Source organism: Phyllostomus hastatus, unplaced genomic scaffold, assembly GCF_019186645.2.
Source record: "Phyllostomus hastatus isolate PE091 unplaced genomic scaffold, TTU_PhHast_1.1 phas_scaffold_200, whole genome shotgun sequence".
Taxonomy (NCBI): Eukaryota; Metazoa; Chordata; class Mammalia; order Chiroptera; family Phyllostomidae; genus Phyllostomus; species Phyllostomus hastatus.
Window position 1 is genome coordinate 9,575,560 of NW_025334016.1, and position 11,639 is coordinate 9,587,198.

At 35.6% G+C, this 11,639-nt stretch overlaps 1 protein-coding gene and 1 pseudogene across 5 annotated transcripts in view; one reads left to right on the plus strand and one right to left on the minus strand.

Moving 5' to 3' along the window:
* KDM6A (lysine demethylase 6A) overlaps positions 1–11,639 on the plus strand; it is a 176,007-nt gene that overhangs the window by 118,663 nt on the left and 45,705 nt on the right. The window contains exons 11-17 of one of the 5 annotated variants that reach the window (XM_045860698.1): positions 2,729–2,827; positions 3,159–3,378; positions 3,939–4,073; positions 4,521–4,676; positions 5,238–5,333; positions 6,453–6,554; positions 7,232–7,627. In XM_045860698.1, coding sequence (XP_045716654.1) covers positions 2,729–2,827; positions 3,159–3,378; positions 3,939–4,073; positions 4,521–4,676; positions 5,238–5,333; positions 6,453–6,554; positions 7,232–7,627 — 1,204 coding nt within the window. The remainder of the gene's footprint in view (positions 1–2,728; positions 2,828–3,158; positions 3,379–3,938; positions 4,074–4,520; positions 4,677–5,237; positions 5,334–6,452; positions 6,555–7,231; positions 7,628–11,639) is intronic. The other 4 variants (XM_045860700.1, XM_045860701.1, XM_045860703.1 and 1 more) reach the window with 4 other exon arrangements.
* LOC123832846 lies at positions 2,336–2,470 on the minus strand (annotated as a pseudogene).

Genomic DNA, 11,639 nt, shown 5'->3' on the forward strand with positions numbered 1-11,639 from the left:
GAGACATTTTGGTCATCACAACTATGGGGAATTCTACTGTCATCTAGTTGAGACAGCCCTATACAATAGGGACTAGATCCTAGGTTCACCAAGCACTTTTTTAATTATACAGGGTCGTGTCAGGGGAGCCTAGTTAAGTTTCATTGGAAAAAACTAACAAAACCTCTTGGCAGTTGGACTGGAGAAGTATGTTTGGGCACATTGGTTTTCTACTTTCACTTTGTAGGAATGGAATGTAAAAACATTGGTTTCAGTAATTACTGCTTATTGCAGTGAGTGGTTAGACAGATTTGTCTATAAGTCTGGGATTTATCTTTGATTTAACAACAACAACAAACAGAACATGTTTTCTATTATCTGTTAAACAGTTCCTTTCTTTGTGGTGTCTGTCCCTGTTTGACATTGTTAATGGCAGTTTTTCCTGTATTCTCCTCTTGTAAAACAGTTTGCAGATGCTGTCTGACACTTCTTTGTCTCAGTCACTGACATTTCTTGTATTGCCCAATCCACAAGATTAGTTTTTCCTTAGGCTTATTTTTACCTCTCCCTTAATAGGTGTCCTATGTTCTTATACCTTCTCTTTCACATGGTTAAATTCCAAATCTAGATTTCTGTACTCCAAGGTATTAAATTCCAGAACCACATGTCCTATTCTTTACTCATTTTAATGTCCTCACCTCATGTCAAAATCAGCATATTTCAAGCCTCATTTATTATATTCTTCTATAAACCAGCTTCTCCTTTTATTTTTCCCAATGATACTCACTTTTTCCCCTCCCTTTAATCAGGCTCGAAAACTGTATTATAGCTTGTCCTATAGATGTTAAAGCATGCTGCATTAATGAACACTTATTAATTAGTTATTAATAAGTGTTCATTAGTTACTTAGTTATTTTAATAAATAAAGGTTATATCACTGCAATACTTACAGTACAGATTTGAAAACACACACACACACACACACACACACACACACACTCATTCCCCATTCTGCTTATATAACTTGATCTCTGGTTTCCTATATAGTAAGAGGCTTTAATTTTATAGAGTTAAAAACCGAGAAAAACCTTCTGTGTCAGTAAGACTTGCTGAATCAGATTTCAGTTCTCCTTTTCTAAATAATAACAATGAAGTCAGTAATTCTTTAGTTTGTAAAAAATACAAACATAAGACACAGTTACAACTCTACTTCCACCCCCTATGAATATCTAATCAATCTGTCGTTGGTTTATTGTTTCTTCCATCTTTCTCTTTTATGCCATTTTCATCACTTTAACCCCAATTTTGGCCTGTTCAAACCAGTGAGTATAGCCACTGTTTTTACTGTCCACAGTTTATTTTCCTTTTAGTTTATTGTTAGCAAATTAATATCTCTGTAAAGTTCTTTTCATTGCAACATTCCCCTTAGTAGAACAAATGTCAGGGTATTCTTGGGCTGGATTTAAAACTCCCTACTCTTCGTATCTGTGTTATTTTATATGCATTAGGTTTTGTGCGTACTGTTCAGACAACCTTTTGAAATGCCTTCTCTTGTCTTCTCTGCCTGAATCAGTGGTTCTTAGTTAGATCTTTGGATTACATTAATCAGTAACATTCCAAAGAATAATTATGAGGATTAAAATGTGATGGAAGAAAACTGAAATTGGGATGGTCAACATACAATACACTATACAAACGATGTATTATAGAATTGTGTACCTGAAACCTATATAATTTTATTAACCAATGTCACTCCAGTAAGTTCAATTAAAAAAGTAAAAACATGGTATTTGGGCAAGTAAAAACATTAATTTTTTTTTTGCTGTGTACTCAGCCAATAGCATTTCAAAATAAGTAAATTATAGTTACATCTATTAATTAGCTTAATGGAAAACATACATATGTATGTATGTATGTATGTGTTGTTTTTCCATTTTGTTTGCTTGCCCAAATTGCTATATACTGGCTAGTAATTGGAAATCACTGATCTAAACAACATGCATGTACACATATTCAGATCCCTTACTCTTACCATTCCCTTTCTTTCCTAAATCCTGTAGTGTGTATTACGGTATCTTCTACCCTAAATTTCTCAAATCAATTATTATCTCTGCTAGCCATTTAATATGGCATCATGACATTTATAATGTGTCTTTAATTCTCAACTAAATTGTAATCTCTTTGAAGACAGGGACTGGGGTATTTTGTTTTTTTCCTTAGTGCCAAGCAATAAGAACATAATTTCTCTATTTATAATTTCAGCTGCTATTCTGTGTATCCATCAGGTACCATCTGCATTTAAAAAAATGAAAGGTCCTTGAAACTTTAACCATACCTTGCTACTCTTAATGTTTGTAATAGTTAGCTTGATATTAACTATGTCTTATGTTTGTATTTTTCACAAATTAAAAAATTATTGCCCTCGTTGTTACTATTAAACTGATAAGAACAGATGCTACACTTGATCTTAGCCAAAAGGCCAAGAAGCGATTCATTGTTATTATTTAGGAAAGGAGAATGGAAATCTGATTCAATTAAAATACTTTAGCACCTATGGGATAGACTATAATATAGTTTTTACTGAAGGGTTTAATTAGTGTACATTGTAATTATCCTATACACAGTGACAAACATTTTAGCTTATTAGATCTTGTCATTTGCATTGACATATAGTCAATCCTTATAGCAAATTAATTAATCTGTATTAATGGAAATTGCTTGATTTTTTCCCCCCCTCCTTTCCTCTTAGGTGCTATTCAAGTATTGGGAAAGTTCAGGATGCCTTTATATCTTACAGGCAGTCTATTGATAAATCAGAAGCAAGTGCAGATACATGGTGTTCAATAGGGTAAGACTTTGTATTACAATAATTGTAATTGATACACAAAGACAGTTGCATCACATATAATGTACATTACATTTTTTAAAAGATTTTATTTATTTATTTTTAGAGAGGGAAGGGAGGGAGATAGAGAGAGAGAAGCATTAGTGTGCGATTGCTGGAGGTCATGGCCTGCAACCCAGGCATGTACCCTGACTGGGAATCGAACCTGTGACACTTTGGTTCGCAGCCCGAGCTCAATCCACTGAGCTATGCCAGCCAAAGCACATTACAGTTTTTATCATATTGTGAAGCCAAACAGTTCTTTGTTGATTTTTTTTGTAATTTCTCTTTCCAGTGTGCTATATCAGCAGCAAAATCAGCCTATGGATGCTTTACAGGCCTATATTTGTGCTGTACAATTGGACCATGGCCATGCTGCAGCCTGGATGGACCTAGGCACACTCTATGAATCCTGCAACCAGCCTCAGGATGCCATTAAATGCTACTTAAATGCAACCAGAAGCAAAAGTTGTAGTAATACCTCTGCACTTGCAGCACGAATTAAGTATTTACAGGTAAAATTTTTAAATAGCAGTTTTTTAAAGGCATGTTTCTCTATGACACTCAGGCAGGAGGAGGGTGGTTGGAAAGTTTGTCTAGTTGTGTTGATGTCTATAATTTGTTTCCATATCTTGTAAACATACCATAGCTTGTAATATTATTTTACTTTTCATTTGAAGTAAGATATGCAGTATTTTAAAAGACGCTCTTTTGCACATTTACTCTGTTGGTACATATTAATTTACATGATTTTTTTTTATGTACTGTCTACATTTTTAAGTTGTCATAGCATTTTAGAGAAAAGAACACAAACATTGTCTTTCACTCTTGCTTGGAGTTTCATGAGAAGACAGATATAAGAACTCTAAAAACAGATCTCAGCTTTGTTTTAATTTTCACAAAGGTTTATATTTCAGTTACCCTCTTTATACTTAGTATCTTTCTGAAGCCCCAAATTAAGAATCTATTTTCTTATAAAAAAAACAATTAGTTGTAGCATTTAGGAAGATTTAGTGGACTTGCTCTTACTCAAGTAGGCTTGTGTTAAATTTGCTTTTTACATAATTTTTCCTAGGCTCAGTTGTGTAACCTTCCACAAGGTAGTCTACAGAATAAAACTAAATTACTTCCTAGTATTGAGGAGGCATGGAGCCTACCAATCCCCGCAGAGCTTACCTCCAGGCAGGGTGCCATGAACACAGCACAGCAGGTGAGAAGTTGGGTTATGTTCTGCAGGTGCCCAGCTTTAAGGGTTCTTTTCAATCTGTAGTGGTCAAGCATATTTTACTAAGCACAGGAGGCTTTTATTAATGAAAGGCCTTTTACTTTAATTATAAAGGGAATCTAGATCAAAGTAAAACTCCCTCTGATATGGGAAGAAATTTTGGGGTGCCAGTTTAGAACCTTTGTGCATTTTCATGATTTTGAAAGAGATTTCTTAAAATAATGCTGCAGTGATTTAATTTTTAATGCAAGTTTTTCAAAGGAAGGTACACATTCCTCCATTGATGATTCATTTGATTTTGATTTTCAATAATTGCAATCAGCGATGTCCACATAGCTTTGAAAAGTATGCAGCTTGTAAAGTTTTATAATTTGAAGGAATGAATTAAGAATATATAGAACCCTATTTTTGTCTTCCTTCTGTGATTCTTAGGCATGTAAACCTCATCATCCAAATACAGAACCTGTATTAGGCCTCAGTCAAACACCAATTTCACAGCAATCCTTGCCACTACACATGATTCCTTCTAGCCAAGTAGATGACCTGTCCAGTCCTGCCAAGAGGAAAAGAACATCTAGTCCATCAAAGGTATATATTTTAGAGAAATAGAAAATCCTGTCAAAAAAAAAAAAAGAACCTCTCAGCTGCCCTGAACTTGTGCAGTTTGAACATCTCCTGTCCTTTGTTTTAAATCTGTGGACATCAAAGAGTTAAAGGTTTGAGTTTTTCCATTCCAAATTCTTACTATCATATTAAATATAGAAAGTAGGGATAAATTTGCATTCATAAAATCATTTTATTCATCTCCCTGCCGTTAAGATTGCAGCACACTTTTCATTATCACTTTCTACTGACATTGGAATAAATTTCATGTTGGATCTAGTAGACAGTGTGATATTTAGGATAGCCTTTTGGGCCATAGTTTAGGGGTGGGCCTTTTTTGGGTGGTTTATTAAAGATTTAATATTTTTTAAGATTTGTGATTTTTCCAAATTTATTATGCATGTAAAGTTATTTTTAAAAAGTTAATGTCATAATATCTTTTATATGTAAATATTCCAATCCTAGTCATTTGGCCTCAATTAGTCATTGTTATTATCACTATAGATTTCACTAAATATTTTAAAAATTTTTATTAATTTTCCTCAGAATACTTCTGATAATTGGAGTAGTGGCCATACAGTGTCACATCCTCCAGTACAGCAACAAACTCATTCATGGTGTTTGACACCACAGAAATTACAGGTATGTGAGATATGTTTTTGACAAATTGTTTTTTCTATTAAAAAAGAGTAGAGGTAGTAAGCTTAAAGTTTTTAAAGTATTCTTAAAAATGAATAGTAGTAAACTCAATTAATATGCACATGAGTAAAATGAACCCATATTTACCAGATTAATAGAGATAATTCATTCTTGTTTTCATTTATTTTCAAATGGTTCAAACTGCTTCAGTAGAAATATATGGTGTATAAAGTAAATTCTTTTTCCAACTCATGACCCTAATTGTTCAATTACCCTCCTAACAGACAGCCAATGTTCATAGTTTATCTTTCCAGAGATATGTTGTGGATGTACAAGAAAATATATATCTCCCTTCTCACATACATTGTTGTTATTCTTTTTTGCATAAATGGTAGAATGCTATACTGTTAATAATCTCTTTTATAGACCTTTTCATGTCACTATATAAAGGGCTTCCTTATTCTTTTATGGAACACCATATTTCCTTATGCAGATGTTATACCCTGATTTAAGTAGATCACAGTCAGGTCTGATCTTCTTCAGACTTTTCCTATTCCAAACAATGCTGCTTTGAGTGTACTTGTCACAATGTATTTTTAAACTTAAAGAGCTTTCTGTGTGAATACTGAAAAATATTGTGTTAAAGAGTAAAAGTTTGTGCCCATTTATCTCAGTAAACCTTGAAATGAATGTTTATTTTTTATCACTTTTTAAAAATTGAGATAAAATTGGTATACAAACAGTATTTGTCTCAGGTGTACGACTGTGTAATTCAATAAGTGTATGCAGTACAAAGTGATCACTACCAAAAGTCTAGTTAGCATCTTTCACCACTGACCCTCTTTATCCACTTTGACTTGCTAACCCCCTTGCCCTCGGGTAACCACTAATCTATTCTTTGTGTCTGTGAGGTTCTTTTTTGTTTGAATGTTTATTTCTTTAACTTTCTCAAACTTCTTAAAAGACTTCATCTCAGGGTTATTATTGGTCAGAAAGTGTCTTTGACTAGAAAGTGGTTTGGAGTTTAGTCATTTCAGGGAAAGGTTGTTTAGAATAATGAGTTTGAGCTAGTTTCTTGATAAGTCTTTGACTATATTCTTTTTTCTTCTTTTCTTCTTCTAGCACTTGGAACAGCTCCGTGCAAATAGAAATAATTTAAATCCAGCACAGAAACTGATGCTGGAACAGCTGGAAAGTCAGTTTGTCTTAATGCAGCAACACCAAGTGTGTATAGCATTTCCCCCCTAAAATTTGGTAGCATTTGGAGTGTTTTTATTGACTGAAACATCGTTTTTAGAGCATGTTCATGCCTACTTCTACTTTCTCCTAGTATTTATATAATTGAGTAATCTGTGCTTGTAATATTAATAGTAGGCAGACTTTTAGGATAAAACAGCTATAAATTTAAGTTTGAACACAAGACTTTGCATTTTATTCATTTAAATGCTATTTTGTATGTATCCTATGGGTTTTTCACATTATTTAATACTTAATAGGCTATCTGTGTCAAATTGAGGTGGGTTTTCTTTAGTGTTTGTTCAATTTGAAAGGTTTGGCGTGTAAATCTAAGAGAATGAGATTTTAAGATACCCTATTTTGTGATTGAGAAAAAGACATAAATTCCAGAGTTGTTTTCCATAATATTCAGCTGCTTTCTTTAGTCATTACTAAAGGGATGTTTATTAAAAATGAGTCCAATTTCTGCTTTTCTAAGGAAGTTAATCTAAATAGGAACAAACATAATAATTTCTTGTTTTTAAGGTGTATTTCCACCTAGAAAAATTAAATGTTGGGTAAAATGCTGGTTATACATTATAGCTTCATAATCTGATTCTTTCCCCCATGGGCCACACAAGCAGCATGGTTGTTTTTTTTTTTTTTTTTAATTTATTTTTCAACAGATGAGACAGACAGGAGTTGCACAGGTACGATCTACTGGAATTCCTAATGGGCCAACAACTGACTCATCACTGCCTACAAACTCAGTCTCTGGCCAGCAGACACAGCTTGCTCTGACTAGAGTGCCTAGTGTCTCTCAGCCTGGAGTCCGCCCTGCCTGCCCTGGGCAGCCTTTGGCCAATGGACCCTTTTCTGCAGGCCATGTTCCCTGTAGCACATCAAGAACGCTGGAAAGTACAGACACTATTTTGATAGGCAATAATCACATAACAGGAAGTGGAAGTAATGGAAACGTGCCTTACCCGCAGCGAAACGCACTCACTCTACCTCATAACCGCACAAACCTGACCAGCAGCGCAGAGGAGCCGTGGAAAAACCAACTATCTAACTCCACTCAGGTAATATGACTAGCTGCCTTTATTAGCTTCTCATATAATATTTGTGTTTATTTGGTTTTATGCATTTTGAAAGGAGAAATAAAAGTTTGAAGAACTGGTTTTATAGGCATGTTTTGGTACTACAGTGCTATTACTACATTGTGACTCAGTATATTTGTGCAGAGTGTATGTTCTTTTCCGTTATAAAATTCACACACATGCGCAGATAATAATGGAAAGTTTGAAAGGAAAAAAAATCATAAAATTCCGAAAACCCACTGTTAATTTTTAGTGGCATTATAAGCATCTGTGTAATGTTACTTAGTTCATTTCTGCATGTGTTTGCCCTACTTATGATCAGGTGCTATGCTAGGTGGTAGGTATTCATTCTAGTAGGAGAAAAAGACCATTAATGAAGCAATTACTAGAAATTACTATGAAGTGTGACTTAGATGGAAAAGTGCTATCAGAGTACCTAGCAGGCCAGATGACCACGATTTTAGAGTCTTCAGAAATTAGGGAATTTGGCAGGGGAGAGAGAGCTGGTAATGTGTGCCTAGTGAATATTATAAGTGTAGATTATTATACATTAAGAGGGGAGGATGAAATATGAGGCTAAAGGAGGTAGAAAAAATTGTCTAATTTGTCTTAGAGGCAAAATGGAGCCTGTGAAGTCTTTAAAAGAGAGTTATGGATTTCATGAGCATTATTTTTATCAGGTACTGTATTTTACGCAGTAGTTCACTGTTAGATACTTAATTTTTGTTATTTTAATTCTGATTATTTATGCACATGGCTTTTCCTATATTTGGATTGTTTTCATGGAACGGGTGCTTCAAATGAATCAAAGAGTAAGCATGTTAAAAAATGTTGCCAATACATATTGCCAAATTACTTGTACTTGTACTACTCTACTGTAAAAAATATTTGACTTATTGCCTTAGGTTAGCCTTATATTGATAAAATGAGATAAGTTCTTTCTCTAAGGCTGCTAAGTTTATCCTTGAAGTGGCTTTTGGTGGGACCATCCCTGCTAGAGTGATTAGTAGTTTTATTCATTATTAAAGAAATGTTCAACACCTACTATGTACATGTCCTGTTCGAGACTCAGAGGAAAAATCAAAGAAAACATGCAAAAATGTCTTAATTTATATAGGTAAATAAGGACAATAAAGAAGCATATATGTAGAGAAAATACATTTACAGTATTTATTGAAAAAAATAATCCATGTATAAGTGGACCCATGCAGTTCAAACCCATGTTGTTCAAGGATCAGCTGTATTTGGAAGGTAGAACCAACAGGATAGGCTGACAGAGTGATGTCTGAGGAAGAGGAGTCTAAGCCAGCCTAACCAACTAGAAGGATGGGTAATGCTGATTCAGAGAAGGGAACTCAAGACTGAGCCTAGGGTCATTCTAGTGTAATGGGTCAGGAAATTAAAGAATTAGCAAAGAAGATGAGAGTAAGAATGATCAGCGAGGTGATGGGAGATCAGGAGACTGTGAGTAGTGTCCTGGAGGGAAGTAAATAAAGTCTTTTAAGGAGAAGAGTGTGATAATGTATAAAGCACATAATGCACAGAGGTCAAGTACAGTGAGGAGTATAAAATTGACCATCTGAGCTATTTGTTGACATTGCTGAGGTCAGGAAGCTACAAGCTAGAGGTCAGATTCACCCCATGACCATGACCTGCTTTTTGTTTTTGTTTTTTTACAGCCTATAAACTAAGAATGATTTTTGCATTTCTTAAAATTTTTTTTAAAGATTTAAAAAATTTTTAAGTATATTTAACTGGTTATACTATTATGCCTATCTCACTTTTTTCCCTCGTTATGCCCCTTCACCCCACATCCCCCCCCCAAAAAAATTCCCCACCCCCTTACTTCATGTCCATGTGTTGTACATATAAGTTCTTTGGCTTCTCCATTTCGTGTACTATTCTTGACCTCCTCCCCTATTTTGTGCCCTACCTATTATGCTTCTTATTCACTGTACCTTTTCCCCCATTCTCCCTCTCCTCCTCCCCACTGATAACCCTCCATGTGATCTCCATTTCTGTGATTCTGTTCCTGTTCTAGTTGCTTAGTTTGTGTTTGTTTTTTAGGTTCAGTTGTTGATAGTTGTGAGTTTGTTATTTTACTGTTAATAGTTTTTTATCTTCTTCTTTTTCATAAATAAGTCCCTTTAATATTTAATATTAAGCTCTTACTAGAGCTTGGTAATGATGAACTCCTTTAACTTGACCTTATCTGGGAAGCACTGTATCTTCCCTTTCATTCTAAATGATAGCTTTGCTGGATAGAGTCATCTTGGATGGAGGTCCTTGCCTTTCGTGAGTTGGAATACTTCTTTCCAGCCCCTTCTTGCCTGTAAGGTTTCTTTTGAGAAATCAGCTGATAGTCAAGTCTTAGGGGCACTCCTTTGTAGGTAGCAGTCTTTTTTTTTTCTTGCTCCTTTAAAGATTCTCTCCTTATCTTTAATCTTGGTTAACTTAATTATGATGTGCCTTGGTGTGTTCCTCCTTGGGTCCAATTTCTTTGGGACTCTCTGAACGTCCTAGACTTCCTGGAAGTCCAGTTCCTTTGCCATTTGGGGGAAGTTTTCCTTCATTTTTGTTCAAATCAGTTTTCAATTTCTTGCTCTTTCTCTTCTCCTTCTGGCACCCCTATGATTTGGATGTTGAAACATTTAAAGTTGTCCCAGAGGTTCCTCAGCCTGGCCTCATTTTTTTGAATTTTTGTTTCTTCATTCTGTTCCGGTTGGATGTTTATTTCTTCCTTTTGTTCCAAATCGTTGATTTGAGTTTTCATTTCGTTTCCTTCACTGTTGGTTCCATGTATATTTTCCGTTATTTCACTTTGGGTAGCCTTCATTTCTTCCTTTATTTTGTGACCATACTCAATCAGTTCCATGAGCATCCTGATTACCAGTGCTTTGAACTCTGCATCAGACAGGTCGTCTGTCTCCTCATCACTTAGTTATTTTTCTGGAGTTTTGATCTGTTCTTTCATTTGGGCCATATTTCTTTGTCTTGGTGCACCTGTTACAGTGTAAGGACCAGAGCCTTATGTATTAGCCAGGGTGGGGCAAACCACTTCACTGTGTTGTGGCGCTATCTTTGGAAGAGAGGTCCAAAAGAGAACAGTGCTGCTTGCTGGAGTATGGCCCCTCTGTATGTCACTTCCCTCACTTCCTACAAGCCAGTTGTGCCCTGGGTACTGATTCCCAGATATGTGGGCTTGTGTACATTCTAGGACTCTGTGGGTTTCTCCAATGAACTCTCCTGTGAGACTGGGAGTTTCTCCCACTCCCGCAACTGCCACAGATTTTTACAGTCAGAGGTTTTGAGGCTTTATTTCCCTGCGCTGGAACCCTGGGTTGTACGGTCTGTTTCACTCCCCAATTGTTTCTCCTGGGCACGCAAATGTGGGATATATCAGTCGGCCAGCCACCTCCTTGCCCACCCAGGCTGTCCATCTCTGCTCGTCCTACCACTCTGGTTTAATGTTTCTTCTTTAACTTCTTGATTTTTGGACTTTCATACAGTTCCATTTTTTGGTAGTTCTTGGTGTTTTTTATTTTTAAATTCATTGTTATCCTTCTTTTGGTTGTGCAAGGAGGCAAAATGTATCTACCTACACCTCCATCTTGGCCTGTACTCCAGTTTTTGAATTTTTAAAGTGTTGTAAAAAAAGGAGAATGTATGACAGGTTATGTGACCCACAGAGCCTAAAGTATTTACTATCTGACCCTTTATAAAAAAGATTTACTGATATTTGGGTAAGAGCAGTTTTAGTGGATTAGTGCGGGGGGGGGGCAAAAGCTTGCTTGTAGTTGGATTCAACAGAAAATGGAAGGAGAACAATTAGAAGCAACAAGTATAGGCAATTCCAGTACAGATACATATAGTCACATGGGCTTTGCACTGCACAATGCTAGGGGTGCCATTCCCACAGACCATGACATAAAAGGGAAGCAGAGAAACAGGTATCTGAAGGGAAAGTGGGATTAAGAGTTATTTTTTGTTTTAA